The sequence below is a fragment of the Lissotriton vulgaris genome, chromosome 1_1 (genome assembly GCF_964263255.1).
Source record: "Lissotriton vulgaris chromosome 1_1, aLisVul1.2, whole genome shotgun sequence".
Lineage (NCBI taxonomy): Eukaryota > Metazoa > Chordata > Amphibia > Caudata > Salamandridae > Lissotriton > Lissotriton vulgaris.
In genome coordinates, this window is record NC_141685.1 from 1,882,971,296 (window position 1) to 1,882,997,537 (window position 26,242).

Genomic DNA, 26,242 nt, shown 5'->3' on the forward strand with positions numbered 1-26,242 from the left:
GAAGATGGCCCCCAGTGTGAGGAAGGGGGGCACACACTCACGCGTCCCCCTCGTGGCCAAAATCAAGCCGGGGAGCACCGTTGTGCTCCCAGGGAAGTATTCAAGGGCCGTGGACCCCCACTCCGGGTCCTGATGGTGCCCGGGGGTACCAGGACCCCACCCTGGCCCCCGGCGAGAAGACTGAAGTCGGGGGTGCCTCCTTCCTCCTGAGGGAGGGGTGGAGATGTTATGCAATGTCACAAAGTAAGGCCAACAGCTTATGTATTTGTAAATTGGTGCATAGTATTGAGTAGTGTGTGTGTTTAATAAATGTACTCATACTTTTATTAAGCAAAGTACAGACTGGACAATCAATTATTGAGTGTTATTGCTGCGCACCTGTAATGGCAATTACTAGCCCACACCACCTCCCTTGAGTAAGCCTCATCCTGCTCTGCAATGCTACCCTCTGAGAGTCAGGCGCTACAATTGGGTGGACCCCGACCACAGTTCAGCGGCTTCATCGCCGACTTCGTCAGCACACACGCCCTCACCTCCATGGACTACATCCTCCTCGGGGACCTGAACTTCCACCTCGAGAACAACAACGACACCAACTCCACCACCCTGATCGACAACCTAGCCAACCTCTTACTCAGACAACTCGTCACAACACCCATCCACTCTGCCGGTCACACGCTTGACCCCATCTCCTCCGCAAGCCTCCACCTCTCCTTCAACCACACCACCGAACTCCACTGGACCGACCATCGCTGCATTCACTTCACCTTCAAGAAACCCAATACGCACCACCGCACCAAACAGATGCCTCGCCACTGCTGGAGCAAAGTCACCCGAAGACCAGCTAACCATCACCCTCGCCCAGAGCCCACCCGCCGACCCCGCAACCTCAGACAGTGGATCAACGACTGCGCCAACACCCTTGCCCAGATCAAGAAACCCTCCAACAGTCACACCAACAAGAAAGCCAGCTGGTTCACTGAAGACCTCCGCGCCTCCAAGCAAACCTGCCTAAAGCTGGAGAAGATCTGGCTGCATGAACGAACACCGGACAGCCACGCAGCCCACAAGAATGCCACCCGCAGACACCATCACCTCATCAGATACGCCAAAAGGACCTCCTTCAAAGACCGCCTAGACAACAACGTGCACAGCAGCAAAGAGCTCTTCAACATTGTGAAGGAACTCTCCAACCCCAGCTCCAACACAAACGTCGTCCCACCCTCGCAAGACCTGTGCGACTCTCTGGCCACCATCTTCCACTGCAAGATCGCAGACATCCACGACCGCTTCAACGCCACAACCGCCACGACAACCACTGAGACCTCCGCCCCCACGACCACCATCAGCACCAACCGTCTGCTCTCCTGGATCAACATCAATGACGACGACACCATCAAGATCATGAACACCATCCACTCCAGATCTCCGTGAGACCCATGCCCACACATCTTCAACAAAGCCAGCACAGCCATCGCACCCCATCTCCGGAAAGTCATCAACACCTCCTTCGAGACAGCAACCTTCCCGGAGAGCTGGAAGCACGCGGAGATCAACGCCTTACTCAAGAAACCCAAGGTGGTCCCCAAGAACTTCCGGTCCATCTCCCTGCTCCCGTTCCCGGCAAAGGTCATTGAGAAGACAGTCAACGAACAACTGACCCGCTACCTCGAGGAGAACAACATCCTGGACCCTTCCCAGTCCGGGTTCTGCAGCAACCACAGCACCGAGACTGCCCTCATCGCCGCCACCAATGACATCAAGTCCCTGCTGGACAACGGTGAAACAGCGGCCCTCATCCTCCTTGACCTGTCAGCCGCCTTTGACACGGTCTGCCACCACACACTACGAACACTCCTCCACAACGGCGGGATCCAAGAAAAGGCCCTAAACTGGACCCCCTCCTTCCTCTCCGGCAGAAGACAAAGCGTCAGCCTTACCCCCCCTTCCGCTCCGAATCTACCGAGATCATCTGCGGGGTACCCCAGGGCTCATCTCTCAGCCAAACTCTGTTTAACATCTACATGGCACCGCTCGCCCTCGTCGCCACGACCTCAACAACTCATACGCCGATGACACCCAGCAGATCCTCTCCCTCACCAAGGACCCCCACACCGCCAAAACCAACCTTCACGAAGGAATGAAGGCCGTCGCTGAATGGATTAGGAACAGCCGACTGAAGCTGAACTCTGACAAGACGGAGGTCCTCATCCTCGGATCCACCCCTTCGGCCTGGGACAACTCCTGGTGGCCGACCGCACTGGGAACCGCCCCAACGACCACGCACGCAACCTAGGGGTCATCTTCGACTCCACCCTTTCCATGACTAAACAGGTCAACGCCGTCTCCTCCTCCTGCTTCATCACCCTCCGCAGATCTAAAAGTGGATCCCCACTGAAACAAGAAGAACGGTCACCCAGGCCCTCGTCAGCAGCAGGTTGGACTACGGAAACGCCCTCTACGCAGGAGCCTCGGCCAAACTCCCGAGACGGCTCCAACGCATCCAGAACGCCTATGCACGCCTGATCCTCGACATCCCTCACCGCAGCCACATTACACCCCACCTGAGAGACCTGCACTGGCTCCCGGTCAACAAGAGGATAGCCTTCAAGCTCCTCACCCACGCACACAAAGCACTTCACAACACCGGATCAACGTACCTCAACAGACGACTCAGCTTCTACACCCCCTTTTGCCAGCTCCGCTCCGCAGACCTCGCCCTCGCCACAGTCCCCCGCTTCCGAAGAGTGACCTCTGGCGACAGATCGTTCTCCCACCTCGCCGCCAAGACCTGGAACACCCTCCCCATCCACCTACGGCAGACCCAAGACCTGCTGACCTTCAGAAAACTCCTCAAGACCTGGGTTTTCGAGCAGTAGCAGCATTCCCCAGCGCCTTGAGACCCTCACGGGTGAGTAGTGAGCTTTACAAATGATAGGATTGATTGATTGATTATTCAATGAAAATACCCACAGTTTGTAGGTACACTGATTATGAGGGATTAGAGCCGGGTGCCTTATCAATACCATCCAAGAGTAAGTGATTCTCTGGCTGACTGTTGGATTCTATGCAAGGGCAAAAGAGTAAAGTGGAGCCACACATTACATGACTTCACCATATCCCAAACATAAAAAAGCATTGGCAAAGCCAATAGGGCTGTGCTGGGCGCAAGCCTTCTGGCAACTCTTGTTTCGTCATTGTTATCCCAACCTTTTTGGGGGACTATCCCGAGCCCTCATCAATCAAAAAAAGAAAAATCAAAACAAAAACCACATTACCATAGTACACCCTGGCATGGAAGGGAATTACTTTGTGTGTGGATGTGTTGTGTGAGAGAGAGAGAAAGAAGCAAGAGAGAGAGAGAGAGGCGAGAGCGCGAGAGAGCACAGATATTTCAGACTGACAGAAGGAAGGAAGGACAGAAAGGACAGACAAAGAGAAGGAACAAATGACAGAAGGTAGAAAGGGAAGGAAGGACACAAAGGACAAAGAGAAAGGACAGGGAGTAAGGGCAGACCGACAAGACAAACCGTTTCAAATGGACACACTCTGGTATGCTGTGAAAAAGCAGCAGTCAGAAAAATAAAAGCCACCCCTAAACGAATTTACAACATTGGCAGTTTTTTGAGTCTGATCAAAATTGAACGTGTTTCAGAAGCATCCTGCTATTACTTCAGGCTCTCAACACAAAAACTCATAAAATGATAAATTTAAAACAAAAACACTGGCACTGAAGGGAACTAGCTTGTGTGCGGATGAGCTCCTTGTAAAAGAGCAAAACTCACTCACTCAAAGTGAAGTTAACCAGTGGCTTAAGCAGGCTGACCCACACGGTTACGCATGATAGCCAACAGGACGCGCTCCTAGGAGGCTCCCAGCCCACCCTGCATTATCCTGCCTGTATTGCACCTAATTGGGGCTTTCAGGGGGAGCATTACCTGGTGTGGACGTGCTAGGCCTAAAATCCTGACAGGGAAGGTGTGAGCGAGATCCTGGTAGCGGTGCAGGGGACGCGCTAAGAGTGAGCTCGGAGGCCTTACTGGTGACATCGTGAGCGGTGAGAGCTACGGCGAACCCGGGCCTCACCACGGCTGTGGCTGGATTCCGCTGCTGGCCGTGACACACTCGCTACCTCCCTGTGGAACAGAAAAGAGCGGGAAGCATCTGGTGAGCCTATCCTGCACGAGGTGTGACGGGTTGTGAGGGAAAGGGTGCGGGTCGTGGCATGTGCCTCTGGTGCATGTCGATGGTTTGCCGGGTAGCCTGGATGGCTCGTCTTGGCAAGTCATGCCCTGCGGGTGAGCAGGCATCTGGGCGGGACTCTCCCATGCATGAGCTGCTGGCTCATCCACTCCTGTGGCGGTGAATATCGGTGGATTGGGATACTGCGTTGGGCCTTGTCCGCACCGTTACCTGTAACAAAAGGTTACAACTACTACATTGCAATTTCTTGCACTGCACTTACATAACCTCGTATGGCCTTAAAAAAAATAGACCCCAATCGGGGAGCTGAGTGAGAACGTTGCAGGGAGGTTGGGGGCCGCATTCCTGCACCTGGAACGGGACTGTGTAGAAGTTCAAAACTATTGGATATCGTGTGGAGGGGGCCACCGATATCCGGATTCCACTGGCACCGCTCGTCTGCCTAGTAGGAGTGGTGGGACAGCCTAAGGGCCGAACAGCCCTTTTAGATTGGCTCATTAAGGTGGCCACAGGGCGGATGGTAACGGTTGCCCCACTGCTGTCTTCTTGGCTACGTCATCTACTGGAATGGGGGGGGAGAACATCATATGAGGAGCTCTCAAACGGAGGAAGGGGCTGCGGCTGCCGTGATGATGTGGCTGCAACTGTTTAATATATTCCGGTTAGACTCCGAAGAGTAATCCGAGGGTGGTTCTGATGTGGAAGGGTGAGAGGAACTACAGCTTATGTACCCAACCAATTTTTTGTTGACCTGATTGTGCTTGGATCTTTTTGTGAACCGTTTGTTCTTTGTCCTGGTCACTGTAACCTTGCTGTGATTCCTCATTGGTTGGTGCATGCCCCCGTGCTGCTTCACTAGCTGCTGTCCTTGTGTGTTGCCATGAATAGGGACTAATAATATGTACGGAACTGTTGATGCCCACTGTGTTTGTTACTTATTTTTTTAAACCAAGAAAAACAAATCATAAAAAAGTAGGCTGCCCCACTGCCCCATGCTGTATTCTGCACTGGGCAGAAGCAACATGTGAATGACAAAACAAAATACCAATGGATAAAGAGAGAGTTGGCTCAAAACCCCCCACATTTAAGTATAGTATACATATTTTAGTAAAAATCAAAAGGTCTGGACAACGCAAGACCAAAAAAACGCTGGTCTCAAGCCTGTCTCTGTGCCATCCCACACCCTCCAGAAACGGTGCCCTCTGCCCTCCACCAGAGATGTGAAGCTCTGAGAGCCCTGTCACAGCAGCCTGGAATTCATTTACGATGTAGCAACAAAGGTTAACTAATGCGGTTACCCACTGTTGCTACGTCAGAGCAGTGAATAGCCATATTTAGAATATGGTGTTCAAGCTGGTGCCTCTCACTGAGAGCCATACCTAACAAATACAACGTTTCCCTCTCGGGATGCATTATGCAATCTCCGGCTCCATTTCAACAGTTCTCGCAAAGCTACTAACCTTTACAGTTTATTTAACAGAAACAAGACAGGCAAAGTCTTAATTAGCATACCTGAATAAAGACATTACAAGGAAACAATATGGTCCTATTTCGAACCAGTCCTGCTAACTCGAGCAACAGATTAGTGTTGTTTCAATATGGAACACGCATTGGCAAAGCCAACAGGCTTGGGTGTAATGTGCTAATGCATGTAACATTAGCACATTAGAAGGAGACTTTACTAAAGTTGTAGAGTTACTTGTCAAGCAGCTCAATGCACGGGCTTATGTGAAGGCTGAATGATAAATCGCCAGTGCTGAACAGTGGCTGCAGTGCACTGCACTGGCTTGAGCCAAAAGTAATTAACATAGCTGGCTTAGCTGCAAGTTAGAGGCTGGGTGAAGAAAGCGAGTGGTTTAAAGGGGCGGATCCAAAGGCCACTCTTAGTGTAGTATTAATAATATTAATAATAGGCAGGTTTCACAGATGCTCTGTCGAAACCCATACCTAAAATGACTAATTTTGACAGCTTCCAATAATCCTCTAGAGGTATGGTAGGCATTCCTCATCTTGCCAGAACACATATAGAATTGATTACATAATGTTGAGTTATCAATGCATCCTTTTTAATACAAAAACCAGCAGTCTAGATAGTCCTCACATATGTATTTTTCTATCTTTTGGATTAATAGCCAATTCAGGGAGCTTGATCATCCCATTATTGAACCATCGCCCCTGTGGAGCAGGCCACGTTACAATTAACAGACTTCAAGTTAGCACAGCTTCCATTTGTCCAGAGCAACAGCAATAAAAAATAACAAACTTCGAGTCAATACGATACATTAACATATTTGGAAACAGATGTATTACGTGTTAATTAATTTCGAATGAGAGAGCCCGGTTACATTCTTACATATGCCAAATGTGTCAAAACCTCCCTCCCTTGTTTATCCATGTTTGTGTAATAGTGTAGTGTGTACACACAGGAAGAAAAGGATTACAATAATGCCTTCACTACCAACTTAGAGCACGGGTGACCGAAAGAAAATCCGGAAAAATAAATAACGACCATCCTTCCTTACCTTCATGAGAGGGGATCGGGAGTCATTGTCGCAAAGGTTTATTTTGGACTGGTTTTCCACTAGATAGGTGACCAATTCCGAATGTCCATTAGCACATGCAAGGTGTAAAGGTGTCCTAAAAATACAAATGTAAAGATTATTAAAGTGAAACAGCTAACTTTAGCCGCAGACTGAATCTCCACTAGCAGAATAGTAGTCAACACTGAAAAGTCAGACTTATCAGTAGTCATGAATGATATACATCTCTCCCTATATTATATACATAAAAACATATATATGCATACATACATTTATATACAACCCACAATACCGTCAAGGGCAAGCTGAGAAAAGGAGCAATAATATTGGACCTATAGAACTTCTCTGTTTATAAAAAGTCACTCCGGTGGAGTAGGGCTCTGTAGTTTTCACGCTGGAGGCGTTTAAACATTCATTTTATTTAAAAATAATGGATTTGTGTTATCCCCAAACTTACACTTCTTTTGCCACTGTTGTAAGAATATTTAGCGCTTTCCATACCCTCTGGGAGCCCCACAGTTGTTATTATTTATTCTTTATTCATATATAGAAACCCTGCAAAAACAGACGAGCATTTTTTATACAGCTTCTAGGGAGGACAGCAGGAATGTTTATAAAGCACAGAGGAGTGGACTGCCTTTCTCTCCCCGAGACCCACACCTTCTTTCTCTTCTGGCTTGCTGTTGACGTGCCACCCATCAGATGGCTGAAAATTGCAAAAAACACAGTTGATGGACAGAATGTAGAACAATTAATTGTGTGCTTATATAGCGCAGGAATCACTCCCGAAGGGGTACCTCCGCGCTTCGACCGCTGCAAAACCCTTCCTGGCTTCCCTGAGAGATGGTCCCTTAATGGGTATCTCCAGGGTGAGACCAGGCATCCCCGGCGGTCTGGTGGGGCCGTTAGTGAAGATGAGGCAAGCTAGTGCCCAGAGTTGCCGAGTGTGATCGCTGATCAGAGTGGGCACCGAGGCGAGAGAATTATCGAGTCCGCTGACCCTGGTCCAGAAACCTGCCGCGTCGGGAATCGAACCCTGGTCCCGGGCCGTCCTCTGCTCTCGGGTCTGCCGCCTCTAACCAGTGAGCCACACTACTTCACTCATACATTCACCCCAATACAAGGATCTGGGCCTAAATCCATCGTTTTTTTACAGTCCACACCACCCTGGGTTAGACACTGGCTATATGCAAATCAGCTCTGACCCTGTGCCTCATGGGGACAGTCCAGTCCGAACTACCAAGCCATGTCTTTCCCAGACCGGAATCAAGCATCCAAGGACCAGTTTCTGGCTATCAGCCTTCATCATCCTGGATAGCTTGACTCCAGTGGTGTGGAGAGCCTGGGACTCACGTCTGAGTATACCCAGCACACTCGCCCCAGTACAAGGATCTGGGCCTAAATCCATTGTTTTTTTGCACTCCACACCACCCTGGGTTAGACACTGGCTATATGACATTGTTCTACATTCTGTCCATCAACTGTGTTTTTTGCAATTTTCACCCCGAGTGTGCTGGGTATACTCAGACGTGAGTCCCAGGCTCTCCACACCACTGGAGTCAAGCTATCCAGGCTGATGAAGGCTGATAGCCAGAAACCGGTCCTTGGATGCTTGATTCCGGTCTGGGAAAGACATGGCTTGGTAGTTCGGACTGGACTGTTCCCATGAGGCACAGGGTCAGAGCTGATTTGCATATAGGCAGTGTCTAACCCAGGGTGGTGTGGAGTGCAAAAAAAACGATGGATTTAGGCCCAGATCCTTGTACTGAGGTGAATGTATGACATTGTTCAACATTCTGTCCATCAACTGTGTTTTTTGCAATTTTCACCCATCAGATGGCAGCAAGAGAGGAACCACTAACATGCCTGAAGAAGTCAGACTATTAGAGATTAAAAGCATATCAACTGCATGGTAAAAAGTAAAGAAAAGGGACAGCTGTCGGACAGTGGGGGAAAAAGATCAAGGAGGAGGTATGAGGGTACAGTTAAATGGGACCGATAGTGGAAAATAAAGGTGCTGATACAGCTATCAGATGGCTCCATGTCATTACAGACATACGAATCCAGTTCCAGGGTTTAATTTTTCAAATACATTGTTTCCAACTGTGCTCAACCAATTGATTTAGTTGAAACATCTGATGGTGTGCAGTATGGCTAATGAACGGTGGGGCAGGAGGGGAGCTTTTGTGGCTAGCTAGGTCATTCGAGTGCGTGCCTGCAGAATGACGCAAGCATTTTTCCTCACTTTTAGGTTACCGATTCAAACTGAATTAGTAAACAAAAATAAAATAGTAATGCGTGCGGGTGTGGGAAGAATGCAGATGGAGAAAGAAGGGGGAAGCAACACAGCCCAGCCAAGTACCACGCATAGGGGTTAGACTAACGCATTTTTGTGCTGGTGGCCATATCCCTGCACTAAAATGCATTAGTCACTCACGCATAGTTTGTGGCCCTGAACACCCTGAGGCATTACAAAAAGATGTACAAGAGTGCACGGAGAGAGTGGTGCATGCTCAGACTGTCTCAGATAATCATCACATCAATGGTGAATGAACTCTCTGCCTACTCTCCCGTTCATTAACACCTACATCACAAGCCGACACTAGCACGTAATCATAAACAATTAAACAATTATTCGGAACAGTGCAACCTGGTGAATCCGAAACACCAGCAGGCATGGTATAGACTAGCACGTTTCTTCTGTCAGTAGCACCTGGTGGTCATCATTAGATAAACAAAAATCCTTATGACCCTGGCTCAGGCAGAGTGCCAAGTGGATCGGGGTGAGCGTCTGGCCTGCTACTGTCCATCAAGGCGCTTTCCCCACTCTGACCACATAGTAAGAAAACGCATCCCTTTCCTTACGCACTTTGCATTATAGTGCCCCAGATACGGGTGGATTAAATACGAACAGGGTGAATCCGTCAATTTCTTAATTGTAACTGAATTGTGTAATTTACTTTTGAAAACTGTTTGATTATGCTGTGCCTACGAATGAGTCGGCTGTACGGGCCTGGTGTTTGCCCTGTACCTGGGACATAGAGCCCGGATGACGAGGCAGCTGTCGGGCCTGTACACACCTGGTTTTGAGACCGCCTGGGACCAGCTGCTGGACGCCTTCAGGACTGAGGGCTGCGAACGCAGAGGCATTCAGCTCCACGTGGTGCGAAACTCCACCCAACGCCTGCAATTGACTGGAGGTGAGGAGGGTGGGGCTGTGATCGTCTACACCCGGACTGTGGTCCCCCTTGGACAGTGATAACCTGCCACTCGACGTCCCTTGTGTGCTGAACTGCGAACACGAAGCCCCTAACAGGGGCTCTACTTGTTCGATGGTAGGACTTCCGCTGCCTTTCCTTGGTTTTACCCCCGGAGAAGTATAGAACTAATTACATTGGAACTAGGCCTGTCCTCCTGTCCCTCGCGGCCCATTCACTACACTCTCTCTGTCCACTCTAAGGCCACACCATGACTGTACCGCTCTTCACATCAAAGGCCTGCAGTCTGCCTGGTCTCCAGGACCAAGTTCACCACCCGTGAGTGCAACAACACCCTGAAGGCCGGGCTGAAAGTAAGAACCCCAGTCATGGCGAGAAGATCATGCTCGGTAAATATGTAATATAGATTTGTCAAACCCTAACCCTTTAACTTTTCTTCAAACGTAACCCCGAGTGAATTTGCAACTTGTATAATTGAAACTCTATCCACTAGTATCTTTAGTAAATTTATGTATTTACTAACATTCTTATGTGAATTTAAAGTGTTTAGGTTTTTAACTTTTATGTAACTCATGTACTCTACAGCCCTTATGTAATGTAAATAGTCCTATTGTAAAGTGCTCTGACACGTTCGGGTAAAGTTTACATCCGTCTGGCCGAATTTCTCTGCTCCAGGAGGAGAGTGGTGTCCTTTCGGCTAGTTTGTGCCCGGTGAAGGTTGTTCGTGTCCAGATTGCTGCCTGTCTGCTTCAGCTGTATTTGGGGGCATGGCCAGTATTCCGTGACGTGCTGCAGTGGCCGGCTGGTTCACTGCATTGACAGCGCGCTCCTATTCGTTCCCTCATTGCTGTGGAGCACAGGCTGGGATCCTTAAACAGCAGAAGTCACGCTGTATATGCGGAGAGTGTATTGGAAATACGAATCCTGAGCGTCTCGTGGGAGGAGCGCTTCGAGGTTCGTGTGGCACCAGGGGTGTTGTTTTGACTACGCTGTGGGCAATTGTCAGCAGGGGCAGCCAGAGAATCTTGAGCGTCTCGTGGCAGGAGCGCTTGGAGGTTTGGGTGGCACTCCGGATGCTGGCATCAGTGCTTTTGCCCACAAGTCACTGTGTATGAATTTACAGCAGTGGACTATCCTGTGAAGAGGCATTGCGGATACCATTGGGTGGTGCTTTGGGCACTGTGAGACATTGCTGTGGGGTTAATTATGTCATCGATACCCCCTGTGGAACATTTCCTGTTGGATGGTCCACCATCTGGCCAGGCGGCCCGCTGGAAGGAGTGGGTGGGCCGTTTGGAGAATTACTTTGATGCCATCGATCTGGTGGAGGAGCTGAGACGTCTCATGTTGTTGCATCTTGGAGGGGCAGCGATTCATCGCTTGGGTCGGTCAGTGGTGGAAACTACTCCACAGACTTATGACACTTTGAAGCAAGCCCTGACTTCCCATTTTGAGCCCCAGGCGAACCCCGATTATGAACGGTTCTCGTTGCGTCAGGCTAGGCAGTTGCCTGATGAATCTGTGGACATTTTCTTTGCTCGTCTGCGCACTTTGACTAGTACCTGTCGGTTACCTGATGCTGCGTTCGAGACCACGGCCCAATTCATACAGGGCTGTTATTCGAGTAAGGTCCACGAAGCAATATTGCAGGTGCTGAATATGCCTATGGCTGGCATGTTGACTCGTGGTAGATCCAAGGAACTTTCAAACGTCAGGGCCGCTCATATGGATGCCGCCCTTCAACATGTGGTAAAAGTGGAGCCGGTCAACGCTGTCTCAACCAGGGTGTTTGATAAAGAGAAGATGCAGTACCGAGGCAAAGTGGAGTGACCCCGGACTTGTTATGGCTGTGGGGGTTTATTTCCTCATAAAGGTACTTGTCCTGCCGTTGGTAAACGGTGCTCCAATTGCAACAAAGTGAACCATTTCGCAAAGGTGTGCCGTTTTGCCCCTGCCCGAGGTTCTGTTTCTGCTTCCTCTGCCCAGGTGTACTCAGCTGTCCCGTTGGTGGAAGGGGACATGGACGATGAAGAGACTGTACACGTTTTACATACTTTGCAACTTGGGGGTACTGTACGGAGAGGTTTACCCAAATGATGTGTGCTAGTAAATGGTCATTCAGTGCCCGCTTTAATCGATAAAGGGGCTTCTATTAATGTGATGGCCGAATCTATGATGATGGAACTTCCAACTGCACCTGTCTTGAGTAAGACTAGTACTAAAGTATTTGCATTTGGTGCTCATGAACCCCTTCCATTGGCTGGAGTCTTTTCTGCTGAAGTTACACATGGGTCCTACGGCGTGAGCACACTGGTTTAGGTTACAAAGAGTGGTCAAGGCATGTTGCTGAGTTGCCAGATGGCCGAAAGATTGCACTTGGTTGTCTTTGCAATGACTATCCATCAATGGACTATTGAAGACTTGCTGGTTCGATTTTCGCCATTGTTCTGCGGCATAGGCTCTTTGAAGGACCTGATGATCAAGTTGCATATTGAGGAGTCCATCCAACCGGTGGTGTTGCGTCACAGGAGAGTGGCTTTTCATCTTCAGCCGAAGGTGGAAGCAGAGTTGGCAAAGCTGGAGGAGGCTGATATCATTGAGAAGGTGGAGGGCCCGACTCCCTGGGTGTCACCTATAGTGATTGCTCGTAAACCTAAGCAACCCGGGGAGGTCTGGATTTGTGTGGACATGCGTTTGCCTAACTTGGCAATTAAACGCGAACGGCACCTCACACCTACCGTTGATGATATTGTGGTGGAAGTAAGTGGATCTCGGTGGTTTTCCAAAATGGATCTCCGGGCTGGGTACCATCAGTTGCTGCTTGACCCCGCTTCACGGGTGATCACCACGTTTTCAACGCATGTGGGCCTACGACGTTATAAAATGTTTAAGCTTTGGCATCTCCAGTGCGGCGGAGGTCCTCCAGGATACGATTCGTAGGGTTTTGTCTGGACTGGATGGTGTTATAAATGTCAGCGACGACATTTTGGTGCATGCCCCTACCTTGGATGAACATCTTGTCCGCCTTAAAAGTGTGTTTCAGAGGCTGTTGGAACATGGTTTGACCTTGCATTAGGAGAAGTGCGAGTTTTTGAAAATGGACATTTCATTTTTTGGTTATCATTTTTCTCAAAACGGTGTGTCTACTGATCCTCTGAAGGTGTGTGACATTCAGACTGCTTCTGCTCCTGTTAATGTGTCTGGTGTACGGAGCTTTATGGGGGTGGTTAACTATTGTGGCTGCTCCATTCGCAACTTGTCTGCTTTGACAGCTCCTCTGCGGGAACTCACTAAGTCTAATGTTACCTGGGACTGGGGTCCAGAGCAAGAATCTGCTTTTCAGGCTACCAAGAACGCATTGTCCGCTGACACTACTCTTGTGTATTTTAATCCGCTGCTGGACTCTGAACTTTCTGTTGATGCAAGTCCAAACGGCCTGGGGGCTGTTCTTTCCCAGCGGCAGAGGAATGGTGAGTTGGCTCCGGTGGCGTATGCTAGCCGGGCTTTGACTGCTACCGAACAGCGATACTCCCATATTGAGAAGGAGGCCATTGCACTACACTGGGGTGCCGTCATTTTCATTTGTACTTATATGGTCAGCCTTTTTTGTTCATACGGACCATAAGCCTCTTATTCCTTTGTTTATGGGTTCTTCTTCGAAGCCTCCTCCTCGCAGTGAAAAGTGGATTTTGCAGCTGCAGGATTACTGTTTTACCGTGGTTTTCCGTCCTGGTGTTTTTAACCCTGCCGACTTTCTTTCTCAGCATTTTTGTCCAGTGACTGTTGCTGAGGAGGATGTTGCTGAGGAGGTTGAGGGGTATGTGCGGATGGTGGTGGAGCGTTCAAGGCCTCTCCCTATTTCTATGGAAGAGATTGTGGACTCAACAACCCGGGATGGGTGTCTTCAACTGTGCCTGTCCGCTGTTGGTACTGGGAAGTGGTCTGAGATCTTGTCTTCCACTAAGAGTCGTACGGAGGACGCTAGATCTGCCTTGGTATCTCTGTTTCAGGTGCAAGAGGAACTGGCTTGTTCTTCAGAGGGGTGTCTCATGAGGGGTCCACGGTTGGTGATTCCTGCCTGTCTTCAACAAGGTGTGGTGGACTTGGCCCATTTGGTGCATCAAGGGGTCGTGAAGACCAAGTCTAGTTTACGATCTAAGGTTTGGTTTCCTGGATTGGACGCGCTGGTGGAGAACACAATCTTGGGTTGTGCGCTCTGTCAGACCGCTGGGGGTGGGGATGCTCCGGTTCCCATCATGACTGAAGGAATCCCCTCGTTCCCGTGGCAGAGGGCAAGTGCGGATTTTGGATGTTTACCTGATGGGCGGCACATGTTGGTGTTGATAGATGACTTTTTTAAGTATCCTGAAGTGGAAATCATGGACACCACCACAGCATGCCGCACTATACCAATGTTCGATAAAATCATGGAAACACATGGTTTGATTTCTGAATTGCGCACCGTTAACGGACCCCCTTTTTCCAGTCATGAGTTTTCAACATATCTGCAATCTAGAGGTGTTGTACATCGTAGGGTCACTCCTTTGTGGCCCCAGGCCAATGGGGAGGCTGAACGCTTTATGCGTACCATTAACAAAGCAATCAGGATTGCCGTCACAGACCGACAGGATCTGGATTGTGCCATATTTTTGTTCTTGAAGGAATATCTGATGACTCCTCATTCCACCACGAACGTTAGTCAAATGTCCCTCTGTATGAATCGCCCTATGAATGATTTTGTGCCCCAAACTGAGGCGGTTCCTGCAAGTTATGCGACTGTGGCTAGGGAGCTGAAGAATCGTCAGGTGTTGAATGATAAAGTGGCACTCAGCCGTGGGGCTACGCCCAAGACTTTTTCAGTTGGTGACATTGTGATGGTGAAAAACCGGCATCGTAAGGGGAAGTTTAGTTTACCTTTTGAACCTGAGCCTTGGGTTGTGCAATCCATTCATGGGACAAAAGTGACTGCTGTGAGGGGTGGTTTGCCTATTTCAAGGAATGTATCTTTCTTTAAATCTTATCGAGCTCCTATCAATGTTCAGAGTTATTACATTATGGTACCCCTTGATGGTGATTCTATAGTTTCAGATGATGAATTTGCTGATTTGTGTCCATGTCTTCCTTCTGTTCCAGTGGCGGACAACATGCCATCTGGCCAGTATGGTGCATTTCCATCTATATCGCCACCTGGTGTAGAGGTTGAGCCTGTTTCTATATCTCCCTCTGTTGAACATCTGATACCCGAATCTGATTTCCAATGTAGGGGTGTGGGTAGGTATCAGTTAGGATCATGTCCTACTCGTTCTACACGTCTGAGGGATTATGTAACCTGTTTGAGCTGAATTTGTGTTTGTTTTGTGTTTTGTTAAAAATGGGGAGGAATGTGATGTGTTTGTTGTCCTTACCTTGTCTTGACTGACGGTTCCTAAAGGGATTGCGCTGTTTCACCTGTTCATTAAATAGGGTGGGGACTTAATTGGTTTTGTTTGGGGTTGGGCTTATCTTGCAATAAAAGACTCCTGTTGTGGCCAGGAAGACGAACAGTCGAACCTGTGTGTTTGTGGTTACTACTTCCGGCGTCCCAACACCACAACTTCCCATTGAAAAGGCTTTTGTTGCATTGTTGTGTGGCAAACTATGGTAGTTATGGTTACGTCTCACTTTCCATTGAAAAGGCTTTTGTTGCATTGCTGTGTGGCAAATACCAGTTATTATGGTTAAGTCTCATTTTCCATTAGGCCCGGATTCCCCCAGATTGCCACCCTCTCCTGCGCACGGCTCTGATGTGCTGGAGGAAGGCACTGGAATATACTCCCGCGACTACGCCCTTTGCAGAGAACGTTCCTCTGTTAGGCATTCCAACTCCGCAGGGACGACTGAACCAACGTAGGCTACTGCCCTGGAAGGAAGCTGGGGTGGAGGATGTAGGTGCTTTTTTTGGGGATGACGTTTTACTAGATCACAAATCCTTTCTGCAAACCACAGGGGCTCCCCAAAGATTATACCTACTACATGCCACTGTGTCACACTATATAAGATGTACATGGGCCCCACAGCGGATCAAACCTGCACAACATGAACTGGTGCATTTACTCTATTATATGGGAGCGGGTTGCCACTTGGTGCGGTGGCTTTATACTGGGATTAGGGAACATGAGCCACATCCCTCACCACACTTCGAAACTCATGGACACAAGATACAGGGAGTCAGATAAGGCATGGAAGGTTCTCCTCTAGCACCCAGAAAGGTGTCTAGGAACATTAAATTTAAGTTTATTCAGGTTCTGGTGTTGCATAGGGCATACCTTACCCCCCAAAGACTGCATCAAATGTTCCCGGATTCCCCCCACCATTGTCCTCGTTGTAGGGCGGATGAGGCTGTCCTTCATATGCTCTGGGCGTGCCCGCGCTTACGCGGTTATTGGAGGGAAATTTGCCATATCCTACATACTGTCACTGCTCTGCCGGTGCCAGAGGAGGCGCTGTATTGTTTGGTGGGACACCGTAAACGTCCTAAACTCCATAAGGCTCAATTGAAATTCTTATACCTGGCTCTATTATTGGCAATTAGAGCTTTAACAATGCGATGGAAGTCCCCCAGATCACCTGGAGTAGCTGTGTGGCAAACTGACCTGCTGAGATGGGGCAGGGCGGAAGGGACGGCCTTACGCCGGGAGGAGGAGAAAGGACGGCGGAAGTATCCAATTGCACAAGACTGGGAACTTATGTTGTTAGAATTGGAAGAGAGGGAACTGCGGCTATCGCAGGTTGATGGGTTGTAAGTAGGAGACTTATTTGTGAGTGTCGGAGCGAGTAGTGTGTGGCCACAGGATCACATAAATACGATGGTGGCCCCTGAAGTGTTTTTACGCAATATTTAAAGTTAGCACGTTATCCACAACACGAAGTGTTGCCCATTGATATTGGTGTGCCAGGAGACGTACAGGGTGAGGAATGGGGGGTGGAGGGGGGGGGGGGGAAGGAGGGGTTACGGGCTTAATCTCTTACAAGATTTGCAAAATATGGCTTTTGTATAATAATGTGTTGCATAATAATGACTTTCTAATTGAGGTTTTCTTGCACGCTTTTTACCAAGAATATAGATTCCTTTTCCTTTTCCTGATTATTTCAGACAATGTAAGCGTGAAGCCGATACTGTGTAAGCCGGTTTGGGAATAGTAGGGACGAAAAATTTAAAAAACTGTATTTTGTAAATGATGACAATGCCAAGATGTATGTCCTTCTGCAGTCGCAAATAAAAGTTGTTTTTTTTTAAGTCCTATTTTCCATTGAAAAGTTTTTGGGGGTTTGCTGCTTCTGAAATCACATATATAAAGATGCCAGAGTTTACTATGCTTTAAGTGTGAGAGGTGCCATGACTCTTGAGAGGGCAGCATTTGGCGGTCACCTTCTCTCAAGAATGAACATATTACTCTGGGTAGAGCTGCATAATGACCTTTGACATATTGGCTTTATATGCACAATGTGGCCTTGCAAAGATAACTAAGCACTGTGTGAGGAGGCGGCAGGAGACAGACACAGAGCCACCGCACATGTGAGGAGGCGGCAGGACACAGACAGTGTCACGGGAGCCACAGCACCGTGTGAGGAGGCGGCAGGAGACAGACTGTGTCACTGGAGCCACAGCACTGTGTGAGGAGGCAGCAGGAGACAGACAGTGTCACAGCAGCCACAGCACCGTGTGAGGAGGTGGCAGGAGACAAACAGTGTCACAGGAGCCACAGCACCGTGTGAGGAGACTCCCATACTGTAAAGTTTGTCTTTCTCTCTAGTTTTTCTCAGATCATAACATCAGACAGGAGTCCCGAGCTATGCGCTGGCTCCCAGTTTCCAAGGCGAGAGAAATCAGCGTGAGAGATTATTTTGTAGTTTTGGTCATAAAAGACAGACCAGATAATACTGGTACCTTTGTTTAGGTTGAACATATTTTAACATAAAATTACCAAAACCAGTATGTTTTATTAACCTCTCATTCTGTCGATTTAGATTTCCTGTACCTGTAGCATATTTCGCAATCGTTTTTGGAACACAAAAATCGCTGCGATGAAAATTACGACTAGATACATAACTAAGCTAAAATGTTGAAAATATGATTGGCCTGGCTTAGGGGGCCTGTATTTTCACAACCTCTTCCCTACATCACGAGACCAATTTGCGGCGCGGTTTATTCGTTTTCATTTAGAGCATGAGTGTTGAGGAGGAGGTATGAAATGGGAAGGCTGGGAGCGGGGATGTGGTGGTGGTTGGGGCTTCAGGTGAGCATGAAGCCTTAACTAATTCAGTATCTTGAATGCGATTCCCCGAAATAGACGGGTGTCTTTTCTATATTTGCAAACTGGGATAGGGCAATGTGGTAAGCACTCAGTTCCAAGCTTCTCCATGGCCAACAAAACGACTCTGGACATAATCACTATGTATGTATGGTCCTTCTACTGTTCATTGAGTAAAAGGGTTGCAAAGCAGCCAAATCTTTCCTCTTTTCACAACAGGCGAAAGGGCCATAGGTGCCATAGCTTATCTTTCATTATACAAGATGCTCTGGTCGAGAAGAAAATCTCAATATTCCCATTATTCCACTATCTGTGAGAATGGGGTTAAGAGACAGTCACCCTTCTTTCACGGTCCTGAAGGGATGAAGCATCTTGTTGCACGGTGAATGGATGCACTGAAAATCACAAGACTGATGCATGATTAAGAATAATCTACAAAGTCAATTTACAGGACTCATTTTGCCAGTTAGATAAGTTAAATCACGTTCCTCAGTCCGGAATAATACTGCTAAGAGGAGGGGGGCTGCACGGCTGTTGCAGCCTACAGAGTGGTTTCAAATAAGGCACAATGTTCCAGATCTTCCGCTAATCCAGAGACTGGGGTGTTACGGACTTTCTCTAGAGGTATTCACTAGCAGCTGTACTGGACTACAAAAACAGTATATTTCCACAGAAAACCCAAGAAAACAAACACTTACTCGACTGAAGTCCACCCCTTCACTGAATAACGCAAAGAGTCCTCCTTCTCCCTTCTCCCCCCTCCCCCTCTCCTCAGTTATTTTGGATAAATCCAAGTGATTCCACACAACGCCAAAATGGTCAGAAATGTACAATGGAATATTTTTCACAAAAAGCATCTAGCATTAAAGGACACAAAGCTGTTGGTCAGCATAACTTATCTGCGGCACACCAATAGTACAATACAGGATAATAATGTTCTAGAGAAAAAAAAGGCATTGTAAACATTACAAAAATATACAGCACGCACTGGTACGACGGTTGATATTTGCTGGGAGGTAAAGAAAGACATGATATGGAATTTTGGTTTTTCTATCGAGTTCAAGACATGTAGCGGTGCACGCAAAATAGATATAGACTCTGATGGTGTGAAAAGGTTCACCGCTCTCTCTCCCTTCGAAGGCAGAGATATGACAAGCGTACAGAATATGTATAGCCCCTTGCGCTTGGCACTGACATTTCCTGGGCTAAACTGACAGAAAGGTGGGGCGGAGCTACAGAGAAACAATATATAATGGCTGATGTTGCTGCTCTTCACTACATGACAAACGTGTTTAACGTTTGAACTGCAGGAGATGCGGAGGGGGTTGGTGCGGCAGCGGAGTCACCATGTCCCAAACTGGCCATGACGTAGAATGCTACACGGGCAAAGCATGCGCTTAGGCAACACTAATGAGCGCTACGAAATTAAAGACGCCGCGCACCCCATGATGACCAGACAAAACCATCCGAATGTCCAGTTTAGCGTCTGCCTCTTAGTTGTCATGTAAACGCAGTGGTAAATCGCCATGGCAATCCCAGACGAGTAAACAAACTGGTACTGTTGTAATTGTACAGATGCAAGCCAAGGCTCGATAACCCATGCTGTGCAGCCAAACTTCATTCACTTTGGCAGTCATCGCCAAGTGGAACCAGCCCTAGTAAAACGGCCGTTTCATAAGTGGTTTCTCGTCAGCGATGTCTTGGCGCTCTCAAAAAGTAATCGAAGCTCAACCCTGAGCAAACTTGACCTCCGTAAACTGTGTCTGATCCCCCAAACCAAACGAGAAGTTAAATACCATTCTGGAAATGCCAGAGCCCGACGATTCACATTAATTGCTTCATTTCGAAGCAGTACGTCTAAAGGTGTCGATGTACTGCAGCACTTTGTCGATTGAGGTTCCACACGGAAACGCACAAGCACTTCAAGTACTGAATTAATACTCATTCTACTTCTAGTAACCTTTAGTACCTCAATCCATTGAACAACTGAGCGAAGGCAAGCCTGACACGTTTAATGCACGGGCTACTTTAGGCCTGCAGCTGTTAAAAATAAGTCGGTAACAAAAAAATAGCTTAAAAAAATACTTTCTCTGGAGCGACAATACTGGTGTGAAAACAAACGTAATTATCAGAGCATGTAGGGGATAAATTGTGCCAGGGGTCATGTCCGTACTCCTTCTTCCAAATTTCTTTTCTAAGACAAGAAACCCAGGGGGGGAAAAAAATCACGGACCACACTTATGTTTTTGATCACTCGCTTAGTGAATACGTTGCATCGTAAACGTTGGTAGTACTTTGCATGCAGCTGTCTGTGAGCACAAACTAGTTTGTTTAACATAGGTTTTTATTCTTTCTGGTCAAGATCCATTCGCAAAAGCACAGTTCACTTGAGTAAGCAGTCCCTACCCTGTGTGCCTAGCGGTAAACGCATTTATTTCGGTTGATTTATTACTTCTGCATGTTCAAGCAGCAGAACTCAGTCAAAAATATTAAACAGCCTTTGCTCGTAACTGATCTTCCACCAATACTCGACAAAAGGCAGTCAAGATATAGCGCTCTTGCTTTTAAGAACACCATCGAAGTGGTCAGCTTGGTCGACATCTGGCCAGCAGAGAATATTGCAGGCCTAAAATCACACAGGAGGCATCGTTAGAATTGCAAGGCTTCCAGAGACAGCCGGCCAGGACACGGGACGGAAGAACAATGCGGCAGGTGAAGTTGAGGCAAATTTCTTCGCTTCTAGCAGCTGTATTAGTTCTCCACAGATTTAAGGCGTTTTGCAAATTTTCCTCACACTTTTAAATTGTGGATATTGTTCTCAGAATGTCTATGTAACCCCTAATATACAAGCAGTGAGAAACTGCAGAAACACAAGAAAGACAAGCATTTGCAATGCAATAGGTCTCGCATTAGGAAAGTTTGAGCTATTGGTATTGTAAATGACAAATTTTTATTTATGTGTTGGGTTTTGAAAATAGCGAAATTAATAGCTTTGTCATTTACAAAGACAATACTTTTAACTTTCGCAAATGTGAAGGCCAGGCATCCTTAGCGTTGTGGGGGCCGTTGTGGAGATTAAGCAAGCTATTGCCCAGAGTTGCAGAGTGGGATTCCATGATTGGCATAGGCACCGAGGCGAGAATTATCAGGTCCGTGGAATTTTGAGCCCAAGACCCGCCGAGGCGGGGAATTGAACCCTGGTCCCTGGTCCCAGGCTAGACCTCTGCATCAGGGTCTGCTGCTCTAACCATTGAGCCACACTTCTCCAGTGTAATATGTAGCATATAATTATGTGGCACTGAGTGGTATTTGGAGTGTATGTTGCATTGAGTGCAGTGTAAGTATGTGGCATGTAATTATGTAGCACTGAGTAGTATTTGGAGTGTATGTTGCATTGAGTGCAGTGTAAGTATGTGGCGTGTAATTATGTGGCACTGAGTGGTATTTGTAGTGTATGTTGCATTAAATGCAGTGTAAGTATGTGGCATGTAATTATGTGGCACTGAGTGGTATTTGGAGTGTATGTTGCGCTGAGTACGCTAAAATTTAGTATCATATAATTATGTGGCACTGAGTGTTATTATGAGGAGTGTATGTTATGAGTGTAATGGTGTGGCGTGTAATTATGTGGCATTGAGTGGCATTGAATGGTATTGTTTGGGGTGTATGTTGCATTGAGTGCAGTGTAATTATGTAGCATATAATTATGTGGCACGAGTGGTATTTGGAGTGTAAGTCGCATTGAGTGCAGTGTAATTATGTGGCATGTAATTATGTGGCACTGAGTGGTATTTGGAGTGTATGTTGCGTTGAGCGCAGTGTAAGTATGTAGCATATAATTATGTGGAACTGAGTGGTATTGTCTGGAGTGTATGTTGTATTCAGTAGAGTGTAATTATGTGGCACTGAGTGGTATTGTTTGGAGTGTATATTGCATTGAGTGCAGTATAATTATGTAGCATATAATTATGTGGCACTGAGTGGTATTGTGTGGAGTGTGTGTTGCATTCAGTGGGAGCATTTCTGAGAGCCCCTACTTAATATATCGGCCAAAGCATTACTAACGCAATGCCTTAGACGAGACCTAAAAATGAAGGACTGGTTCTAATAACTACAAGCACTTGAATATATACAACATATAGGGGTTAAAATAGTGAATCCTGCACCATTAATGCACATAAACATGGCAACCAGAGAATGAAAACCCGAGCAGTGAATAAAGGAGCGTGCCTAGGATATAATCCAAAGAGACGAAACCATACCGGGAAAACACCATGTGTGTCATGCTCAACACCACCACCAGTGAGCCAGCAACAAAAGAACGCTCAGATTGCATCTCAAGGTAAACACTCAATAATATGAACTCCTGCACCACTGTATTGCAGACCAACCAAGTGAAACACAAATGCATGTTAACTGGTAGCTTACGTGCTGAACACCAAGGAGATCTAATGTTGAAGATGTGAACTGAATGTTGCTATCTGAACAGAAGGGGAAATGAAGTATGATTGTTCAAACAGACATAAATGAACAAACGCTGGTACTCATAATACCAAATTAATGAAATACCCTACCTTTCTGAGCATGTACGCAAAGACGCACCACTGAAGTCTCATACCCCGCGTACAACGAAACTTCTAATGTCGTGAGGTAGCATGGGAATGGATCCCATTATAAACTAGCCAGCGTGGTGACATCCTTGATGACATCAGCTGGTTGTAGCCCAGACTACAGGGTGGCAGCTTTATGAAATATATTGTATATTGCCTGCATTACATGGACAGAACTGTATGCCAGAATACGAGCACACAAGTAGAATGCTCCAAAAATATTGTATACTATGGCACACTTCACGCGAGTGACACACAGAGTCAGGGGCACTGCGGCGGGTGCCCTGCCCTCTGCTACCTGCTTCTGCCCGTCCTGTCTCTGGCTCCCATGCATGCACAGATGTGGTGTGTACTGAATAGCCTGTGCACAAGTAGCCAGCCAGGGACAGCCATTGGCGCGTCCTCCACCCTCCCGCCTCCTCCGTACGTTTTCATTTCCCGGCAAATGCTCTCGAAAGTGAAACTTACGGCCCAGAGGCAGCTCCGCGTGCACAGACCCCGGCCCACACCCTCAACTGAATGCACACTTAGAAGACACCACAGGCAGGCACTAACTCTGGATGAGGGGGTGTACGCAGGGAGCGCGCAAGAGCCGGCGGGACCAGAGGGTGGAGGGGGGATGCTGTCCCATGCGCTCCCGGCATCTGCTCGCATCTCTGCCTGCCGCCTGCCGGGCTCGAAGCCGAGGTCTCAGCCGTGAGAGCGGAGCGTACGTGAGTTACTGTGCGGCACATCGCTAACAATAAGATTCACTTTTAGGAACTCGTATGCAATTCGCCCCCCAGGGGGTGTTATCTGAGTCCAGGGACGCAGCAGTGCTGGAAGGGGGAGCGGGGATGTAGGAACAGACTGCTGCTGTGTGAAGAGGTTGTGTGCTTGTGTGTTGCCAGGCTGCTGCTGGGAGAGGGGGGGGGAAGCGGGGATGTCGTGCTTTCAGCGGGTGGTAGAGTCCAGTAGGGGCAGGTGCCATTCAAGTTTAATGTACAACACTGAGTGCTCCCTTTGTCCCCGCATGCTCACCGGCCCGGATTGCCCCGGCTCCAGATGCGTGCTCCCTTTGTCTGTCCTCAGGATGGGTGCTAACTTCCTTTGCTCGGAGGGTCTGTCCCTGGAGTTTGGACAGTGCTCTCCAGTGCCGCGTGCTTGCATAGCTGTTCTGACTCTGGGCGCTCCTCGGGGACGGTGAAGCTATTTCAGGGGAGGTACTCCCACACGTGACTCACTCCGCAGCTCAAAGTTACTTCCAGCAACTTCCGTCAACACTCGCAAAAGCCATCTGTCCGCGGGTGTCTCTGCTCCAGATACCAAGCACTGTGGGGGAAGAGGTCGGCGGCAGTGAAGGTGCCTGCGAGAGGCTCATGTGGCGTCGCAAAAGTGAAAGCATGGGGGAGCGCGAGAACAGACATTGCTGACGCCGCCGTACACACTCACAGCTCATGCCAGCAGCAAACGCGCGCTCACAAGGACAAATCTGACACTGAAAAAGCGCGCGTCCGACTCGTGTCCACATATTCAAGTAAGCAAGAGGTATACTAAAGTATACAAGAGGTCTCGAATGCTCGACCTAAAAAAAAGCAATGGAAGGCAGAGCGATGGTGGCAGCTATGAACAGACTTATGTCACTGTTGGCACTGACGGAGATACAGTTTAATAGTATCCACACCTCAGCTGAGATGTAGTTAGCTGCATAGTCAGCCTTCGGAAAGAGGATATCGTCCCCAAGTCAATCAGTCACCTTGTGACTCCTACCCAATACAACTGACTCCATCAAGCCGGGGTACTTTCATACAATCCGTGGATGAGAAAAGGAGAGTATGAGAGCAGAAAGTCTGTTTAGAAATATGTGCTACAGACTCGTGATCTTGACTTTAGGCACATTCATGTTATGGTAAGTAAGTAAGTAATTTATTATTTGCATAGATATTTAAAACCATTGCAATACAAAACTTTTAAAATAAACAGTATGACAAATAGAAAAATGTTAATTGCCTCTCTATATAAAGGAGGAACAGTATATCAACTCACAATTTACCTTCCTAAGAAAGATCCTGAAATCTCATGATTTAGTTAGCAATAAATAATATAGATCCATTAAAAGGAAAACAAACTAAAAACAGTTAAAACGGGTTCATGTTATGGAGTTATAGGAGTAAATGGGGAAAGAATCTACATATTTTAATTAACATGTTCCTAAATATTCAGGAATGTTGATAAAATACAAAGAATGAAGCCAGATATACTATTCTAATTTTGGGAATCAGTATAAGAAACATTCATCTTTTTTTCTATTGCTTCGGTGGATTTTACACCGCTTTCCTGCAGAGACGTGCAAAGTATCAATTTTTCATGGAGAAAGGCTGATTAATGCTTTTCGTGGAAACAGTGCAACTTTCCGAGTGTCTCTTTGGAAATTCACATTGGTTTCAAAAGACATTTGAATGCTTGTGTGGGTGTACAGTTAGGCAAAGATCTAGTGAGACCTTATCCACTTCGGCTGATTCTTTCTTACTGTATTAGAGGATAATCAAAGACTCTGCAAGTTGGGGGGGCGGAGCTAGCCGGCAAGCGAAATGGCTGCCTGATCCCGCGGCTCCGCCGTGCACAGACAATTATATCCTGCACAATCCTAACCCAGCAACGATAGAGGGCTGATTCCGGGTCTCACAGACCGCCCAGAGTGTGGGGATCGAGCGGGCGCCCTGGCGGCAGTGGGAGAGAGGGGCCGCGGCTGAGCAGAGTTGGGACCGCGTCACTGAGGAGCAGGGCCGGGAAGCCGTGGTCCAGAGTTCATACGGTACCCGTGCGGCGTAACGAGGCGTGCGGCCGCGGGCGATGCACGGTGCCGGTCCAGCAGTCTCCCCCCCCCCCTGCCCGGAAGCAAGGGGCATACCAGGGGTGTTTTGGAGGTCGGGCCCCCCCGCGCGCCACTGCCCATCGGCGCAGAGCCTACAGAGACTGCCCCCACCTCAAAATCAAAAGGACAAACTCACAATAAAGCGGAGGGGTGCCACGGCCCCTCCCAAAGCAATAGGCGGACGAGTGCCCGACCTTGGATGACTCCGAGGCCTCACAGCGTGACGAACACCGTCGGGGGCTGCTCTGGAGGCTCCTACCCTGGCTAACTTGAGTAGTGCGGAGGACTACCCCCTGGAGGGACTTCGCGCCATTCTCCTATACCGCGCCTGGTGAGTTGGTGGGACAAGGCGCTCTCAGGGCGGCCGATGACATCGCACCTGGTGTGAATTGCGTTCCCTGGTCGGCACAGGGCCAGCTCCTTTGGCAACAGGACCCCCGCCTCCTCACTCCCCCGGCTGGCCTTTCCTTCGGAGCCGCGGCCTGCTCTGTTTGGCCGCTGCGGCGCACACCCTGGGTCGAAGTAG

The 26,242-nt window shown here is 48.2% G+C and overlaps 1 protein-coding gene across 1 annotated transcript in view; it reads right to left on the reverse strand.

Moving 5' to 3' along the window:
• Positions 1-26,242, reverse strand: part of ANKRD26 (ankyrin repeat domain 26) — a 969,942-nt gene that overhangs the window by 879,679 nt on the left and 64,021 nt on the right. Inside the window, exon 2 of the mRNA XM_086919420.1 lies at positions 6,726-6,840. Coding sequence (XP_086775546.1) covers positions 6,726-6,840 — 115 coding nt within the window. The remainder of the gene's footprint in view (positions 1-6,725; positions 6,841-26,242) is intronic.